Below are 18877 nucleotides of genomic sequence, written 5' to 3'. Positions count from 1 at the left end.
TATTTAACCACTTAAAAGATTCATTTAAGCTTATGTCGTCATCTAATGTGTGTTTTAAAACGGGGCAAAACAAAAGTATACAACATAAAAAGTTTCCTAAATGTACAGATATTTTGCTACAAACTGTTTTTTTTGTTTTTTTTTACCTAATTCACATCACCAGATGGTTAATATTGTACATATTGTTTAAACAGAAGTTTTCCCTGCCTTGTGCTATACAGCTTGAATGTTATTTTAACTTAGTTTTTCCCCCCATTTTTGTATATTTAATTAAGCCAAATTCAGCCAGAAATCTACAGTAGTGTGTTTGATCATCTTTTACTGTTATGCAGACGGCAGTGGGGTCACGCACTTTACCTGTTAGGGTGTCAGAGGTGCATAAAAACAAAGAAAGTCTGGAAAAGGTTCTGATGTGCAGATGTTTATACACGCCAACTTAATGGCTACACTAACAATCAAAAGTAGTTCTGTTCATTGTCTCCACTGAAGCATGTGACGCCATCGGCTCCTTTTCTTTGCACTTCACTGTCTGTGGCAGCGTAACTTCTCGAACTGGATATTACCAGCATGCTTTTCTCTTGGACGTTCACCAGAAATGTATTTTAGGCAGTTTGTGCTTATAACAAAGTAACAATTTTTAAATTAGGTGATGAGATTTTCAATATGTTCAAATAAACTATTTACATTAAATATAAAGTTCTTTACTCTCTGTGGTTTGTTGTCTGATTCTTGTCAAAACGATGAAAATATAAGTTCGTGAGTGCAGATGCATTCATGTAGCTTTTGTTTTTTTGCCAAGAGCAGAACCTCACATTAAAAAGCTAACCAGTGTTTCTCCATTTGTTCTATTTAAGCAATGTCAATTCAACCTTATATTATGTGTTTAAACTGTAAGTAGTTACAGTCCATACACAGTGTTTGTCTGACTTATTCATATTTAGGACAGTGACTGAATATTAACCAGTAGTAAAGTACACCATAACTGAACCACAATGCAAACTCTGTCCCTTAAAATAAGCAGAAAGATACATTAAGTGGTTATGGCTGCATTTGTGTTAGTAAAGTGTTACCAATAACTAGCAATAGATGTAATTTTGTGTTTCCGCAACACAAGGAGTTAATATTCACCCACTTAATGTTTGCCGAATATCAATATTGGACCACTTGTTTCCCAGAATTAAAAAATACTACAAATCAACTGCAATGCAATGCAAACTATATCCCTGAAAATTATCAAAAGGTTAATGCAAAGACTGAGACAACATTAGACAGCATAGGTGTTCCTAATAAACCAACAATGGCATCACCCATTAGTCTTCTTTGTTGGCTATTTGTAAATCTGCAACAGCATGGCAACAATCCTATAATCTTGGAAGGTTTGGCAACAATTTATCGTCTAAGTAAGTCAAAGCAACACCTGCAGACAACTTCCAGTGAAACTGTTTTATTACATTTAACTAAAGTATCGATTTCAGCAAATCCTCCAATTAAAACCTTTCATTCATTCAAACCAGCTGCAGTTAAATTACTTCAAATCAGACGTAACCCCCAGTATTCCTGGACATGTGGACAAGTTTCTTGTATTTCTACACATTTGCAGTGTGTCATAAAGATATGCTTTTAAGTGAATATAAAAAAAATTGTCAATGGAAAACATGTATAACTACAGCCAACTGAAGAAAGGTAAGCTAACAAAAAAACAACTCAGTATTTAACAGCTGATCAGTTTCCTGATATGAAATTAGTCAAAGTCTATGTAAAAGCTCAGTATATGGCATTCCCATAAATACCACAAATCAGTCCATTATGGGCGTATGACCAGCACGGTCAGATGAGCTTGAAGGGGAATGCATGTTTGGAGAGGAGAGAGCAGCATGAATTATTATCAAGGTGCGTCCAGCTGTTCCAGCAAGTTTCTTCTCCTTTTCTCCAGCTCTCCTTCACTCAGCTCACTGCCCGACGTGTCCCAGCCACCCTTAAACGCACCATTAAAAAAATACAAAGATTCAGTCATAGTGAAAATTTGATCTTTTTAAATAACTAGTTAACCGCAAGACCTTTATCTCATGCTAGAAACTGTAAGCTAACATATACGCTCGAGACTTCTTTAAAACACTGACTTTGACCTGAGCCCCCCAGCTAATCTCACAATATAGGGGCAATTTTTTATAATAATAATAATAATAATAATAATAATAATAATAATAGTAATAGTAACATTCACCTCCTCTTTGGCTGCTTTCCTTTTGGGAGATTTCTGTTTGGACTCTGAGCGAGATTTCCCCCGAGACTTGTCGTTCTCTTTCTCCTTCTCTACCTCCTTTTCTCGCTTCCCATCACGGTCTCTTCCTTTCTTCTCGTTGTCAGAATCTGGAGACGCCTGTTTGTCATAATTACAGTTAGTGCACACACCAGTGTTGCCAGTACATTTGTATTTAAGACATCAAGCGCACACATTTGTTTCTTCCTGCACACTTACAGACTTGTGGCGTCTCTTCTTGCCCTTCTTCTTGTGCTTCTTGGATTTTTTATAGCTTCTCTCTGTTTTCAGGTAGAACATGTCAATGAACACACATTGTGGCACTTTTTCCCTTCCTAGATACACAAATCAACTGATCGGAGCTGTAAAAACACTCACCAGATTCTCCACTAGATGAACGTTCTGAGGGGGATTTGGACTGTGACCTCTTTTTCTTCTTGTGGTATTCCTCATCCTCAGACTCGGAGCCCTATTAAAACATTACAGATTAGCAGTGCATGATATGAGCAATGCTTTTTGTAAAGTGTGCTTTGCTACATCATTTTCCAGTAAATCTTTACATAAAATACAGAATGGAATGATGTGCATTCAGTTAAACCCTGTATTTGACTAAAACAGTGGGCAGAAAAGTATTTTTTTTAAAAAACATGTTTTTTTAAACATTTGATCTGTGATTTAAGTGTATAAAATGTTCATTTTCTTGTGGTGGTACTAACTGATCGAGAGCGGGAGCGCTTCCTGTGGTGCTTTTTGGACTTCTTTGAGTGTTTCTTGGTCCTCGAGTGGTGATGCTGGCACTCATGCTGTTAAATTAAATAAAAAGTAAATACCAGGTTAAACATCATTATAGTCGTCGTCAAGTTTAAAAACTTCATGCCCCTGCTAGCGTCATGACTCACCTCCAAGACATGCATGAAATCTTTGAATATTCTTTTCCTCTCCGACTCCAGAGTCACGTCTTCAAAGGCAGGCTCTTTTAGGAACCTCTCTCTGACCTGAAATGGTAAAATGTCAGTTATCAGGAAACATTAAACACAATCAAGACTGGAAAAAAGGGATGAGGATAAAAACAGAAAATAAACTGTGTTGCGAAAACACACGAATTTGATCCGCATTGAAAGTACATACTCCCTCCCACGTAGTCTCTGGCTCCAGTGGCGGTGTGGCCTGCTTCAGCATGTTCTTGAAAGCAGCTTCTTTCCTTTTCATCTTCCTGGCCTCCTCCTTCTCTCGCTCCCTCTCTCTGGCTTCAGCTTTCTCAAGCAACTAATTAGGAAAAAGGGTTTCTAAGTGAGTTAATCTTATAATGAAATACAACAAACAGCCATGGTTCAACGCACACATCTTTCATCCCAAGTGAAGTCTTTCAGATGGGACAGGGCACAGAGCAAAAGGTGGGGTACACCCAGGAAAGGTCACCATATCCACACTTACAGCCAATTCAAACCTGCATACATCCTCAAACAAGCAGGTCAAGGCCTGTGCTTATGTATACTCATTAAAATTTCATTGATTTGGGCCTGTTTATCCTGAAAGGTGTATTATTCTCCTTTTTCCATAATTTTATAATCTGTAATAACATTTTTTTGTTTATTTGGGGGCCGTAGAAAAAAGTAGGCTCAGCATTGACACATCTTGTGACGGGGATAGGTGGATTACATGTGGATACAGAACTGATGAGATCACTTTTAACTGTGTGGAAAGATCTAACATGAGTTTTAAAATAATTATTAATTCAAATGGATATGATGAACGTATTTTAACACCTAACAACAGGATAAAACGTAAAGCTCTCTAAGCGAAGGAGAGGTGCTGGTTATTTAAACTGTGACCTGTTTTACATTTATTATGCTGATTTAATAGATTAAACCCAGCTGCTGTAGGGTCAGCTACTTAACAGTTCACCCTACTTTAATATCAATATTTGTGTCCATTAATGTTTACGAACAGGTGCCAACTCAAAGCATATGATGCAGAGCTGGAGTCTTACACTGTTGAAGGCTAGCTTTATATTTCCTGCATCCAGCGTGGTAGCTCTCTTATCCGAGCTGATGACTGATCCAAAGTCATCAAAGCTGGTGTTGACTTCAACCAGGAATCCTTTGTCCTGGGAAAGAACACATCAGATAATTATTAGATGTATAATTGGATCAACGCAAGGAAGGTGCACGAGTGCGAACTGTTCCTTAAAAATACCAAATATAAATAACATTTTATGAGGTTAGAGTAATACCTTAAGAATATCTTTGATTATTCTCTTTTCATCATGATAGCGTGCTTTCAAGTCTTCCACATAAAATTTGAAGAGGTCCAGGGGAGTGGAACCTGCGCAACAAACAACATTAAATTTAAAAATGTGTAAATATTGATCCTTGCAGCAAATAAACAAGGTTCAACAGCATCAATGGACCACAACAAGGGTGCAAAACAGTGAAGCCAAATAATTAAAGATTTAGAGACTAGTGTATTATCGGAATAAGTATGAAAATTAAAAAGGAAAAAATATGGAAATAATAAGGAAATTAAAAGAAAATATAACCTCAAAAAGCTAAACTGTGATTCATAAATCGTTTATGTTGTCAGTTGTGAATGTTTTATTTCAGTGTTTATGCTATGATTCAAGTCCGACTGTCACATTCAGCTCATGCAGACATGTGTGCGTGTGGCCCGCTGTCCTACCCGGCTGGCCCAGCATGTTGGCAAAGCGGATGTCTGAGCTCAGTGTCGGGTACATCTCCATCCAAGCAGACATAGAGTGAAGTTGGCCGTGATCATGAAGCTCGTCCAGAAATTTCTGAGAAAACAACAAGAAGAGATGAGGATCGGGAAAGTACATGTGGCCTCTTCTTTTGGCTTATATTAAAACTGTTATTAACCAGATTAAATGTGAAAAATTACATGCAGCGCATTTTTTTTGTTTCTTTTTGAGACATCAATTCTTTGTTTTTGCTTCTCACCTGGAAGGCCTCTCTATTCTTGCGCTGCCGTCTTCTTTCCCTGAGAAGTGTCTTTTGCTTCTCTTCCTCCTCCTCCTTCTCCAGAGCCCGAATATGTTCCTCAAAACATATAAGGGCATCTTCTTTGTCCATATCTGTAAGCAGATAACGGCACTATCAGTAGGCTGAACATATACAAACACACATTCATGCAGAAGCACAATGACCTGATAAGAAATGTTTTTCTTCTAATTCTACTAAAACCATTGTATTATCTCATACTTTGCAGCTCCTCATCCTCTGCAAAGGTAGGGTTATCTAGCAGATACTGCTGGGCCTCAGACCAGGTGGTGCGGTATGTGACGTTTGCCATGTTGTCCAAAATGTTCTTCAAAGCTTCCCAGTTCCTTTTTCTCAGCTGCTTGGCTTGCTCCTAAAGTAGAGAATACAACCAGATGGTAATTGCACTAGACCATAAAGCTCCTACTCCTAAATAGGACACTGAAAGAGGACTTATACACAATAATTATGCCAAACATGCTAACTAAAAATAAAATCAAAGATTCCTAATGCACTTTGGAGCCCTTACCTTCTCTTTTTTAGCAAGGTAGAACAACACGTCTTCATAGATCTCTAGCCTGTCTCTCTCTGGCACGCAGCTCCACACTTCAAGCTCACCAAACATCTGTTCTGCTTTCCTGGATTGCAAGAGTACGCACACAGACACACACAGACACTTTAGAATATTTTTCCCACAAAGCCACGTGAGGGCACCATTTCACTTGCCAAATTTAGCTTTAAGGCACCAGTTATGGTTTTTTGCGAGCCATCCCAGGCACAACACAGAAAAGTTATGTCTTTTAAGATGTGTGCTGAAAATATTCAATATATTTGACGTCTGTTGAAACCCTGTTGCTCAGAAGAGTCACTCGGTGTTACAGGCTAAAACAAGGTATTAAATGCAAGGACATACACCCACACAGCATCAGAAAGCCTTGCTCTCACCATCCAACTGCCTGCTGTGTGCCACCCCAGACTACAAACCCAGTGCCAGCAGAACACTGAAGCTGGCTTGTTGTCAAGGTCACCAGTTGATTACCCCTTTTCCTCTGCCCATCATCACGACTTTCATCCAAAAACTAAAGAGTGCCGATGAAAAAGACGTTCCAAGAATTTATTAAGAAGTTATATGATATTTTAAGTGTTTATGTGTTGTTCACTGAGATCGAGTAAGTTTCCAATAAGTGTGTTTGTTGGAAAGCTGTTGTAGACATTAGCAAACAAAATCAACAACAAAAAAAGCTAAGAGATTTTGAATTAGATATAACCTTTATGTCACGTGCACCTTGACTTTGAATAGATTCATCAATCATTAACTTTCTAATGAACTCATTACACATGCGAAACTTTGACCTTGTAACAATTTGTTATTGTGTAAACAAATTCAGCAATATCAACGTGACTAGCACTAACAGGTCAAAGCAGCTTAAGTGGAAGTCAACAGTGCTGTAACTGCACGATGGTGTGCAAGCGCCACAGATGTCCTCTCACTCAACCAGTCTGCATAATCATATTGACAGTTCAGAGAACTGCAAATCAATGCAGGGGGGAAAAAAACAAAATACTTTATTGCCATATCACAGTAACACTTACTTGTATCTAGTGGTAGATGTCATCTTTTCATGGTTCTCCAAGAATCTCTGAAAAGTCTCTTTTGACTCTTTGTATTTAATTCTGGCCTCCTCCTTTTCTTCCTTCTCTGTCTGGACTTTGTATGCATTGAACGCCTGCTTCTTTTCGCTCAGCTTCGGAAGTGCACTTTGTTGACAAGAAAAGTAACAAATTGTAAGTCAGAGATGGTGACAGTTTAAACTTACTATTGTATGAAGGATAAACAGATCTCTGGAAAGCATTGTACCTGTAGCGAGGATCATTGATAATCAATTTCATGGCCTGTTCCCAAGAGGAGTTGGAGGATACACCCTGAAATACAAAGCATAAGAAATATTCATGGTGGTTTCAAATAAAATCTGCACACAAGAAATATTTCAAAAATATTCATATGGATTGCCTTGTTGTCCTGTTAGAAAAAAGTACATCAACCTGGATACGAAAATGGAGCTTTTTGCTGCTTTGGTCTAGAACAGAACACATTTTCTTAATTACTAATAGATGGTGGGTTCTTTGTAAGTGCCCTTTCTGTCACTTGCCTCTCCCAAGGAGTGACTACTTCATCCATTATGACTGATTCCACTATGTGCCTCGGTCTTGTCAGTTGTCACAGTTATTCTAACTCACTTAGGCATGCCACTTTCTCTCGCTGTCTTAATCCCAGCCAGTCCTCGTGCCTTTGATCCAATAAAGCTAATCATAAAGACACAGCCATTAAGATCTTGCAGGAAATGGCAAGCAATCTCAGAGGAGAGCTTTGTGCACAAAATTAAAAAGCTCCTAAATATAGCAACATTCAAGGTGGGTGGTGCTAGGCCGCCGTGCAAGCTGAACACACAACACGTCCACAGCAACAGGAGGTGAGGTTTAATAGGCCTCCCAGGGGCTCAAGAGCAGGGACAGGGATTAGATCCAGGTCTGAATGCAAATGATGTGATGATGAACACATCAGGCACTAGAGAACACTGAGGTGGCAAAAGTAGTCTTAAAAACAAATCAAGATTTGGATTCCAGTGCCAACAACAGAGCAACAGTCAATGGATACTTAAACACACACATTAAAAAAACAACCCTCAATGGAGACAGTTGAAAAGCTGTAGGATGACTTTTTGGGCACAAAAAGTTAGCAAATTATCAGATATTTGCTTTCTGATTTAAAACACACTCTGCTTGATTAAAGAACCAAATTCGTGCAACATCATGAATCAAATTTTGCTGCACACTTGTTGACTGCCTAACATCTCACATAATTAATTTATACACTGAAACATAGAGAACATTTTAGAGTCAGAATCTGAAAACAAGAATTACTCCCCTGCAGTAAAGGCGTGCCTTCTCTCCTACAGCTTGTTAACAGCCTGACTCACCTTCTCCTTCAGCAGCTCTTTGAAGGCCTGCTTAGCTTCTTCTTTTGTATTCCATTTGTACGTTTTCTTCTGAAGTTCTGGCCTTTCTTCTTTTACAACCTCGACACTAAGAGCAAAGAAAATTATTGACACTGAGCACTTTTGTAGTTCTCTGCAATCAAAGATGCATTAAAAAACGGCTTTGTTACACCAATATTATAAGTAGAAAGTCCTCTGTGAACGCTAACCCAACAGAGCTGTGGTGGCCTGAGATGACCATAATGGGGATACCCTTTAAAGCTAGTTTTTGGTTACAAGCCCGACATGGAACCCGACGTATTAGCCAGAGGTCCCTTTACTACAGTTTGGAGCAGCGGACCTTTTTTATATGCACGGAATAGTTTTCCACAAGATCGCTGCAAAAAGTGCAGCCTTACCTAATGTCCACACTACTGTTACTCATTTTATATTAATATTTAAAAACCGTGTTGGTATTGGTGGCGTAACAGTAATAGTAATAAATCACACAGCAATAGTACAGTCATGTAGTTGTAAAAAGCTTGATAACATATTAAGTAATCCTAAGTATTCAAAATACATTACTCTCATTGAGTAACGTAACGGAATACGTTACAGAATACATTTTGTGGCATGTATTCTGTAATCTGTAGTGGAATATATTTTAAAAGTGCACCCCAGGGTGGCTGTGGCTACAATGTAGCTTGCCATCACCAATCTGAGTGTGTGTGTGAATGGGTGGATGACTGGATGTGTAAAGCGCTTTGGGGTCCTTAGGGACTAATAAGGCGCTATACAAATACAGGCCATTTACCAATTAAAAGTAACCTTCCCAACACTGCTGACCTCATTGTTTGAAACTTTACCCACATTTAATAAGAGCACCGGTTTAACAATACGTGACAGGAAATGAGGAAAAGCATAACAGGTCCATTTAAAAATTTGCTTTGACCATCATGTTCAATTAAATGAGGAAGCGCAATCTAAGCTGTTGGTATTTTGATGGCAGATGTGTTACAAGCTTGCATTATATTAACTTCTCACAATCACATGGGTTTCTAGCACCACTATAGTGATTTTATGAAAACAAAAACAGCAAAATTTTTAAACAATTCTTAAACTAACTTTCAAAATGAATTACTTCAGAGGCTTCCATTCAATTACAACAAGTTTAAAATGTAAAACACTGTAACTGATACTTTGAGTATTTCATGTTAACATCTGCATAAAACTGTATGAAGACCTTTTCCTTCAATTCCTTACTCCCTGTAGCCACCAAAAGGCAGCAGGGTGTACAACAATCAATCAGAACCCTAGGATTTTATGAGTACTATGGTGGAATACACTGTCATAAACATAGTATCTACTGTGTTTAACTAATTGAGAGGAAGATGGTACAAAACTGAGGAAAATCTCTGGCTAAATCAGCAGATCATTGTGCATTACAGCCTACTTTCCAACTTCTTCTTAAGCCAAAGCCCATTCATTATTTATTTTCTGAAATGGATTATGATACAGCCGTTGAGTCATATCTTATGATATGACTGTTTAATAATAATAAAACTAGAATAGCTCAGACTGCTGTGGTTATATCAGTGTGAGAATTAATCAATTTTTATTATTTATTTACATCAATACTGTAAAAGTTAAATTAAAAAAAAAAAATCCACCATCTGCATCTTGCTGCAGATTTGTGGAGCTATGTGGTCTCTCTCCACTGCTCTGAACCATTCTCACAATAATGTCATTTCCTGGAGAGGCCTCTTTTCATTTGCCGAGCTATTGTTGTCATGCATCACTGACCAGCACAGCTGTTCCAGATCGATGAGAGCAGCAATGTGGCTGGCTTTGAGTCCATTTATTAATCACTACACCTTCTGATTCATAATCCACTTCAACCACAACAGCAGGTATGCTTGAAGATAGCCACACAGGCAGACATGTCATTGCGCTTGCTCAGTTAAACCCTAGATTTATAATTGTTTACCTGGCTACAGCCTCGGTAGCTGCTGAAGTCTCAGAGGAAGCCACAGGTGCATCAGCCGTCTTCACCTCAGGTGTTTGAGTCACTGCTGCCTGGGATGGTTGTTCCTCTGAGACTACTACCGCAGTTTCCGCCTCCACTACAGTCGCTGCAGGAGCTACATTATCTGCTTGCACAGCAGGAGCTGCAGTGGTTCCAGGAGCCGCTGCCTCTGCAGTCCTAATGTAAGATCATGACAATAAAGCCATACGAGATTAATAATTGTTGATGACTGCTGTATTTGTTAACCTCAATACAAAATGAAGACATCCAGAGTAACAGCAAACTCTTACCCATTCTCCTCTGCTTTGATCATAGCTGGAATTGACAAAAGAGATAACAGTTAAGGCGCTTGCTTTCATTTTTAATCATGCAGCAGATCAAGAGACCTTTTCAAAGATAAATGTACTAAAGGAGCCAACAAGTGTCCTGTGTTTTGTAAGTCCTTTGTTTGCACATCAATCACACCACATCCCCTAATGTATGGAGTGATCTGTTGACAAAGTCAGCATTCTTCCAGTCATTGTGCCATTAAAGGCTTTTCTGTAGAAGGCAACATTTTTCAATATAAAAATCCCTGCCTTTCATACAACAGCTTTGATATAATCAGATACCGCGCTTTACCTTCCAGGTCCTCCAGCTCTTTGGGTTTTGTCCATCTTGACTCCTTTGTCTGAGAGTTGTAATAATAAGGCTTCCCTGTGTCTGACTTGTACTCCTTCCAGGGGCATTTTGACAGCATTTGCTAAAGAATTCAAAGAATGATGGGAAAGGTTTTTTTAATAGTTTAAATGAACAGCAAGGCCTTACCGGTAATTAGTGTGAGTCAATATCCATAGTCCAATAACAAATCAGTTTTTTTAAGTATAGATGACGCACATATTTTAAAAATAAAATTGTTTAATATATGCACACAAAGGATTTAAATAATTCCCCCAAAATGAGTGGGGCAAAATCCAATTTAGCTTAATCTGGTACATTTACCATTACTGTAATTTTAATACGTGAGCACTGCAATTGCTAAGTGCCAAATGAATTAAATGTATGTGAATATGCAAGTAATATAAATAGTTCAAATTAAAAGCTCTGTACCTCTGCAGGAGATTTGAGTTCATCCGGTTTCTCCCATGTGGATTGCTTAGTCTCTGTGTTATAATAATAGGTCTTTCCATCTAGTGATTTATGTTCAGTCCACACGGATTTCTGAAGCAAACAAACACGACAGATAAATCAGATAATTATTTTGGTTGGATTTTGAATGATTTTATAGTTCCTTGTTAATTGTGTCTAGTCTTTCAATGTTTCATGTGCACAAACCTTCTTTGGCTGTTCTTCCTGCGGGGATCCATTTGTGGTACTCTGCAGGGGGAACGGAAATAAAGGTTGTGAGACAGCAGGAAAAATACTGGAGCTAATGATGGTAGCTCAAAATTGTCAAAGCTCGTAGACTTCCAATTACTACATATCAAAAAAAAGTTATACTTACAGATGTTCCAGGAGCAGCAGCTGTGAAAATAAACAAGACAAAAAGTAGTCAGACTTTAAACTTCTAAATACGCCTAAACATTAATTTTACTGCATTAAGTAAAAAATCCTACCTGTGGAGTCAACACCAGGCTGTCGACAGGAAAAAAATAACAATGTTATTGGTGGATTATTTTTTTTCCCCAGTCTTAAAGTGCACATCTACAGATTCATTATTAACAACAAAACAGTAAGAGACACAGCTTTACTAATCAGTACATTACTCCACAACCTCAAGATGTATAGCTAGTGTTTGGTTACATGTGTCTTATGATCACTAAACCCATCTGGACAATAATAGACACATTGCATGCAAGTGTAAAATTTTCATTAGCTAGTGTTTAATTAGGTTTTTTAGCTGTTTTGTTTCAACATGAAAATATATTTTTTATGGAAGGTTATAAATTTATAGCCATGTTCCATGGCTGTGCAAATGTTTCATTAGGCATTTCACAGACTGCAGTGTATTTTAAGAAGTGTGAAGCAGAGCACTCAAGAAACATAGTGAAAAGAGTTACCGGTCCCGTTGGCTGTACAGCCGCAGCTGGTATGCGAGGGGGCATCATCATTCCTGGCATCATAGGTGGCATCATGCCTGGCATCTAATAAAAGAGGCACCATGAAATATTCATCTGGTATTTCCATGCTACCTAATCCAGGCAGAGGTATTCAGACACAGTGTGAAACAGGTTGCTGGTGTGTAGAAGGCTGCTTGACTGATTATGCTGCGCTTACTGAAAGTGTGATGCCACAGCCTGACACCTGTGAAGCAGCAATATGCCAAACTACAGTGTTTCACCACCTCTTCAGACTTGCGTTTCTGGCACTCTGATCAAACACTCCTCCCCATGATCACGCCTATTTATGCATGACAGGATTACATGCATGATCCACTTTTTTTTAATCACTAGATAAAAAAAAAGAAAAAAAGACTACAGCTACATCATGCCTATTTATTCATTAACTGTCAGCTAATGAAAGAGATTTAAACTGACGAACTAGAGCAGGGCGATATGTCCAAAAATATTTATCACGATAAACATTTGAAAATTTGCGATAACGATATAACTGACGATATAATTGACACCAGACAAAATACTTTACAACTCCACAACTTTATTAGTGCAAAAAAACCCCAAAACAACAACATCAATGTATTTTCACTTAAACAAGCAGCTGTTTTATGTGCATTAAAGTTATATAAAAATTTAACAGTGCAAATGCAAATTCCTTTCTGACAGTTTAACCAAAGGGCATTTCCAGTGGAAATTGGCCGACATATCCTCAGCATAACCATGTATAATATCCACAAAACTTAAAAAGAGGTATTACACACACAATACGGTAATATTATGTTGAAGCACAGTACGTATCACTCCGCGAGGCTCCTGACTATGGTAGTCGTAATGCTCCGACAATCCATCAAGCGGTGCGGGTTTGTAGCTTAGCAAAGTCGTACTAAAACATTTGACAGATTTTCGAGCGCCGTGTACCACATACAATCGTTTCGAGGTCAGTAAACACAACCAGAATTCATACATAAGGCCCACTGGATTATAAGGGGCACTGTCGATTTTCAGAAAAATCAAAGGATTGATTTTAAATGTGCCGTATTTTCCAAAAAACACAGCAACAACGACGGCCCGCTAGCTTGCGCTACCAAAAATAGTGCTTTGTTGTGTTTTTGACGGACGAAAGCTAAACCAGTTCCACACCCCTGAAGTTGCAGCATTTTTACAAACCAGTTCTGGTTCATCCGTTTCATTTAACGATCTGCTTTCGCCGCCATGCTTTTTCTGCCGTGTGCATATGAAAACAAAGGCACTGCGCATGCGCGTTTTACCCATATTCTATCGCGATATTTCATTTTTCTATCGTTGCCCAACATTATACTGGTATTACCGTAAACGGTATGATATGGCCCAGCCCTACGACGAACAACATTTTTTCTTCAGTTAATTAGCGCCCCTATCAAGCATTTGGAGCGCTACAAGATAAGAAAATATACCTGGTCTGTAAATGTTGATGGATGTGGCTAACATGAAAGTATAACCACTTGATACATGCAACAATGATCAGAACAATTCAAGCAAATAACTAGAAAAAAATGTTAATTCTTTCACTTTAAAACATTTTGAGATGTGTCTCATTTAAGGTTATGCTTCTCCCTAAATTATTAAAGTGGAGGGAGAAATAAATAGGCTGCCTAGTCCCTAGACTTTATAAGGCACAGAGGACAAAAAGAGGGAAAAAAACCCCCAATACAAACAAATCTATGAGGTTACTACAAAGCTCACCTGTCCCATTGGCGGTGCCCCCATTGGTGGCATTATACCCGGGGGAATTATACCAGGAGGCATTGGTGTCATGCTGGGAGGTCGCTGTCCCATAGGGGGCATTCCAATGGGAGGGAAATGAGGTGGTATTCCAGGTGGTCCCATCTTCATAGAAGAAGGAAGACAAAAACATTATATCGTAGTTAGAAGAAATACTTTCTTAACCCTCTGAAATTACCTGGATCTCTGCAGTGTTCCATATAATATGCAATCTAACATTATACTGAATCACAGTTAATTACACATAATGAGTAAGACCTAAAAGGGGGAAATGAAAGAAAGCAAGTGCAACTCTCTGCTCCTTCAAAGGCTAATTTAAGTTAGGTGTTCTAGCTGAGGAGATAAAATAGGGAGTGTGTGAACACTGGCTGCCACAGTGTGTGATGAACATGGCAGAGGAACTGTGCTTCAGTCACACTAACTTTCACAGGACCTTAGGAGAAGCACTACACATGCACTAAACTGGAAAGAGCAAAAAACTAAATCAAATCTACAGATGTGGAAGTTGACACGCGAAACAAACGCAAGTGAAGAATATATGATCAGGTTTGCAGGAGGATGATTAATATGAAAATCAAAAGAATTGTGATTTATAGTAAAGTTATTGTTTTAAATATACAGATGTTAATAATTACTGTGTGAGAGAGGACGTTTGTACAGTTTTGTTGAGATTGGGTCACCTATAAATACATAAATACAAGTAAGACTGTCAGGGTTTCTCCTGCACAGAAAAAATGTTTGAGCATGAAAAAATCCCCTCAGTTTCTAAATGTACCTAGACACGAGCCCAATCAGCCCAATATGCAATATTGAAAACCTGCAGAAATGTGTGCAAAGATAAAATCAATGTCTGGAAAGGTCCTTTCTTTTTTTCCTTAAAACAAAAGAAGAGAAAAAAAGGGAGTTTGTATCATTACTTAAACAGCTACTGGAAACAGTTTTTGTAAGATGTTGCTGCTGCTATAGGAAGCAAGAGTTTACTGGTATTCTTGCCTAAGAAATTTATTCATATAACTGCCTATAATTCTAACTTTAACCCCCAGCAAATTTATAAGTAATCAATGCAGAAATCAAAGTAATTCAAATTATGTTCTTTTGGATCTGTAAACAAAACTGCATTTTGATGACTTACAAATGGGGGAGGTATCGCCGCGGGCGGTACACCTGGATAAGGTGGTGCTTGGCTCGGCCCATTATTAGCTTCCGACGAAGACTGTGAGGAGTAAGAAACACCACACAGAGTTAGTGAACTCCCAACAGCCAGTTGTGCAGTTAGCAGTGTGCTTCAATCAGGAAAACTACCATTTCTCCAGATATGTGTTTAAGGAATTGTGAAATTAAGTAGTTTACAGCTAATAAAGCACTCTAAATAAATTTGGCTGCTCCCAAATAAAAAATGCACATAAAAAGTAAAGTAATAGCTACATTGCCCATTTCAATTAGTGCAGTTACATGAAACCACAACGAGTGTGTGAATATTTGGTTTGAAAGTTTAAATGAGGTAGTACTAATTGGGGTGTCAGTAATCAAAACATTATATGAAATCAGTTTTAATTTGACATATATAAAGCTTATAATGTCTAAAGACAAAAGACTAGAAAAACTACACAATTCTCGTTTTGCGACAAATTATCAAGCATTTGGTTTATTTAAAAAAACGTATTAATTTAAAAAGTAATATCTGCATCATTAACTGAGGATGAAACGGTGCCTACCTTAATCTACACCTTTTAAACAAGTGCTTCCTTTTTCTTTTTACATAAAGAATATTTCAAAGACTTCCGGTTTATTCAGAATGAATAAGGGTCCTCTAATGCGGACACCAACATTACATATGGCACAGGCAAACACATGTACCCATAGCCTGGGTAACAACAAATTCATGCGTGAAGCTTTAACATTTTTTGTATCTGAATAACGAACCCTAAAGAAAGCCTTGTAGTTTAACCAGACAATATATTATCATGAAATAGCATAGTAATGATTGTTTTCGGTGATCATATGTCAAATATGGTCTATTTAAGTCCACTCATTTGGGTGCATGAGTGGGATATTCTATTTTACTACTACGAAATTACTACTTTTAACCGATAAAGTTCACTTAACTCCTGACTTAATCTGATCAGTAACGTTGGCTGTGCTAATGTAAATTATGTGGACTGGTAACAATCGTAAGAACCTGAGATAACTGCTGCTGTTTGTGATGAATGACTGCAGGCTCCGTCTAATCTCTGGAAATGAATCGTAAAAGGCTAACGCAAGAGTTCAACTGCTTAATTATTCAACTAACCAAATACACTTTCACCACCGTAATTTTACTTCACGAATACCGTAACACGTTTTGCTGATTTTACACATTAACAAATCAAAGGGCGTGCTATACCCAAAAAAGCTTCAGCTAAAGGAAACCGCTTATAACACGAAGGTAGGCACATACCGCTTTATTAGCCCACTGCTAACAAGAAATGCTAACCCGTGGTCTTTGATACACGGCATTGTAACGGTATAGTTTAGAGAAGATGGCTGCTAACAAGGCCTTAAAAATTCATACACATAGTCTTAACAGTTTTCGTCTTTTTCGTTACCGCTATAAACTATTTTTTGAACGCCTGCACTCACCATGTTGAAGAGAACAACCTCCGAGAAATTTGAGCACTTCTCAACAACAAGCAAAACGATTGGTTGAGCTTCAGCCTAGCGCTCAGAGGTCAAAGGTAACAATTCTGTAGCGTCATTCTGCGTTGGAAATGCGCACCAATGCGCAACACCACCGTTTCCTCCAAAAGAAACTGGCGTGTTAACCAAGGAAGAAACAGCGATGGAAAAAAAAGTCCACTTTAAGTCAATACGCTATAGTCAAACTTAAACATAAAATTATATGTTTCTTGATGTTAAATAGCTTAAAGTAAAAAGCTGCATGAATGAATGAATGAATAAATAAATAAACAAATTCTATTTTCTATTATGAAATTTAATTTATGCCATACAATATATGCAAATATAGAGAAAGCCACATAGACTTGTCTCATTAATACGATATATGGTACTGTGCAACAGTCTTGATCCAATCCTCATTTCTTCATATTTTGCTAGGTAGAATGGGCAATAGGCGCAAGAATTTATTAAAATCTGCGTAAACGTACATGGAAATAAAAATATAAGCCAAAAACAGAGACTGAATCATTCTAACAAGCTTGAAAATCAATATTTTGTTTGACCATCTTTATTCCTCAACAGAGCCTGAAATCTCTTAGGCAAGCTATCTTGTAATTTCTTCAGGAAGGTAGTCTTCATGAACAGTTATCCAGGCTTCTTGAGGGACATTCAAAGTTCTTCTTTGAATGCTGGCTGCCTTTTGTTCTGTTATCTGTCAGGATGATTGCTTCAATTATGTTGAGGTCGAGGCTCCGGGGAGGCCCATCCATGATCGATAGTATTCAACAGCTTATCAAATCAGATAAGCAGCTTAATGCATATTACTAATCAATTAGTTTATTTTTCATTTGTTGCCTTAAATAATTAGGAACACCTGGTAAGAGGTAATTGTCATTATGGCACTAATTTACGAACTGTTAAATCCTTATTTTTAACTGTTTTAGTGTTCGTGAATAAATACCGATCAGGTTGCTCTTTACACCGTAACAGAGAGTGATTCCCTTTTTTATTTTTGCTGTTATAACAGGTACCTATTTCAGAAGCCGAGGTAGCTGGTGTTCAGACACAGCAAAATTACCTCAGTGTATTGGGGATCATTTGAAGGACCGGCTGTGATTTTCCAATTATTGGCTTCTGTGACACAGCTCTTAGACCTCTGTGGTGCTGCAAAGACTCCCCATGACAGCGGAAATTATAAAGCAGTCAGTCTACACAGTTTAGCTTTAAGTGCCTTTCACATGGCTGCAGCACTCACTTTTTCTCCTTTCCTTCTTGCTTCTGCATTCCAGTCATATATTTTCCACACAAAACAAGGTTAAGGAGTAGCTCACCCATTAAGGTGTTTATTCAAACAGAAAATTAGTTTGATGGCCTAATGAACATGTTTTCATTTATTGCTGTTCTTGCTCTGCAGATCGCCTGGACTCTATATTAAAGATTTTGAACAATCAGATCCGTGCGTGTGTGTTCAGATCTTTTCAAAATGAAAAATCGATTATACAGGTATACGCGATGTCCGGTTTATCTTTATGCTTGTCAGTGAAGTTGTTTACCGGAGTTGTCCCTGGGATTTAGAGTGCCACCGAGGTGTGAAGCATGCAACAAAGAGTTGGAAAACAGATGAGCCCTCACTTGAGGCAGACTGCAATAAACTCTGATGCATTTCCTGACAAGCGCAGGAGAATTCCCTATCGATTATCTTAACAAGCTAAAAAACAAAAAAAGGAAGTGACAGTGAGGGGCAGAGATAGATCAGGCTTCAGTCTAATGATGGGAGTCAGTCAACCACAGTGCATCAAACAAACAAAAAAACAGCCATGCGTCAGCATCGCTTGTACATAGCTGCTTTGACAAACTGATTTATTTTTTATGAATAAAGACATATTATATTTAAAATCCTTGAGAATGCTATGATGTTTCCAAACTAGTTTTCACTCTTCAGTCCTATACGCTGTATATTTATGCGCATTGGTGTTCCATAGTTTCACTGTTTGCCAGAACCTCATTCTTGTGTTTGTGTGTGTGTGTCTGTTTGTCTGTGATTGATTCACAATATTTGATGTGGTCAATGTTTGCTTCTGGCCATTTTACCCAGTGAGCTTTGAGCC

At 38.1% G+C, this 18877-nt stretch overlaps 1 protein-coding gene across 2 annotated transcripts; it reads right to left on the bottom strand.

Moving 5' to 3' along the window:
• Window positions 1-1439: 1439 nt before the first annotated feature.
• Window positions 1440-16772, bottom strand: prpf40a (PRP40 pre-mRNA processing factor 40 homolog A). 2 transcript variants are annotated; one of them, XM_085373996.1, is made up of 27 exons: window positions 16734-16772; window positions 15247-15327; window positions 14076-14219; window positions 12297-12380; window positions 11853-11871; window positions 11741-11760; window positions 11572-11613; window positions 11347-11457; window positions 10879-10999; window positions 10548-10572; window positions 10219-10434; window positions 8235-8340; window positions 7115-7179; window positions 6850-7014; window positions 5786-5894; window positions 5479-5629; window positions 5218-5351; window positions 4940-5054; window positions 4494-4585; window positions 4251-4367; window positions 3389-3526; window positions 3160-3255; window positions 2977-3063; window positions 2639-2729; window positions 2480-2541; window positions 2225-2380; window positions 1440-1975 (listed from the first exon to the last, which is right to left on the bottom strand). In XM_085373996.1, the coding sequence occupies exons 1-27, from the start codon at window positions 16734-16736 to the stop codon at window positions 1886-1888; spliced, it is 2640 nt and encodes an 879-aa protein (XP_085230122.1). In that variant the 5' UTR covers window positions 16737-16772; the 3' UTR covers window positions 1440-1885. The 2 variants fall into 2 exon arrangements, with proteins under 2 accessions (XP_085230122.1, XP_085230123.1); XM_085373997.1 differs by lacking the exon at window positions 15247-15327 and having other exon boundaries at window positions 16734-16761.
• Between the last annotated feature and the right edge of the window lie 2105 nt (window positions 16773-18877).

The sequence above is a fragment of the Diplotaxodon limnothrissa genome, linkage group LG16 (assembly GCF_057381915.1).
Source record: "Diplotaxodon limnothrissa isolate DT_005_m linkage group LG16, D_limnothrissa_male_GT1.1, whole genome shotgun sequence".
In the NCBI taxonomy this organism is placed as follows: Eukaryota; Metazoa; Chordata; class Actinopteri; order Cichliformes; family Cichlidae; genus Diplotaxodon; species Diplotaxodon limnothrissa.
This window is presented reverse-complemented; position numbering and strand designations above follow the sequence as displayed.

Coding starts and splice junctions, on each gene's coding strand:
- prpf40a (XM_085373996.1), bottom strand. Junction 5,055..5,217: donor AGAATAGAGAGGCCTTCCAG/GTGAGAAGCAAA, acceptor TTGTTTTCTCAG/AAATTTCTGGACGAGCTTCA. Junction 3,527..4,250: donor TAAAGCTAGCCTTCAACAGT/GTAAGACTCCAG, acceptor TTTCCTAATTAG/TTGCTTGAGAAAGCTGAAGC.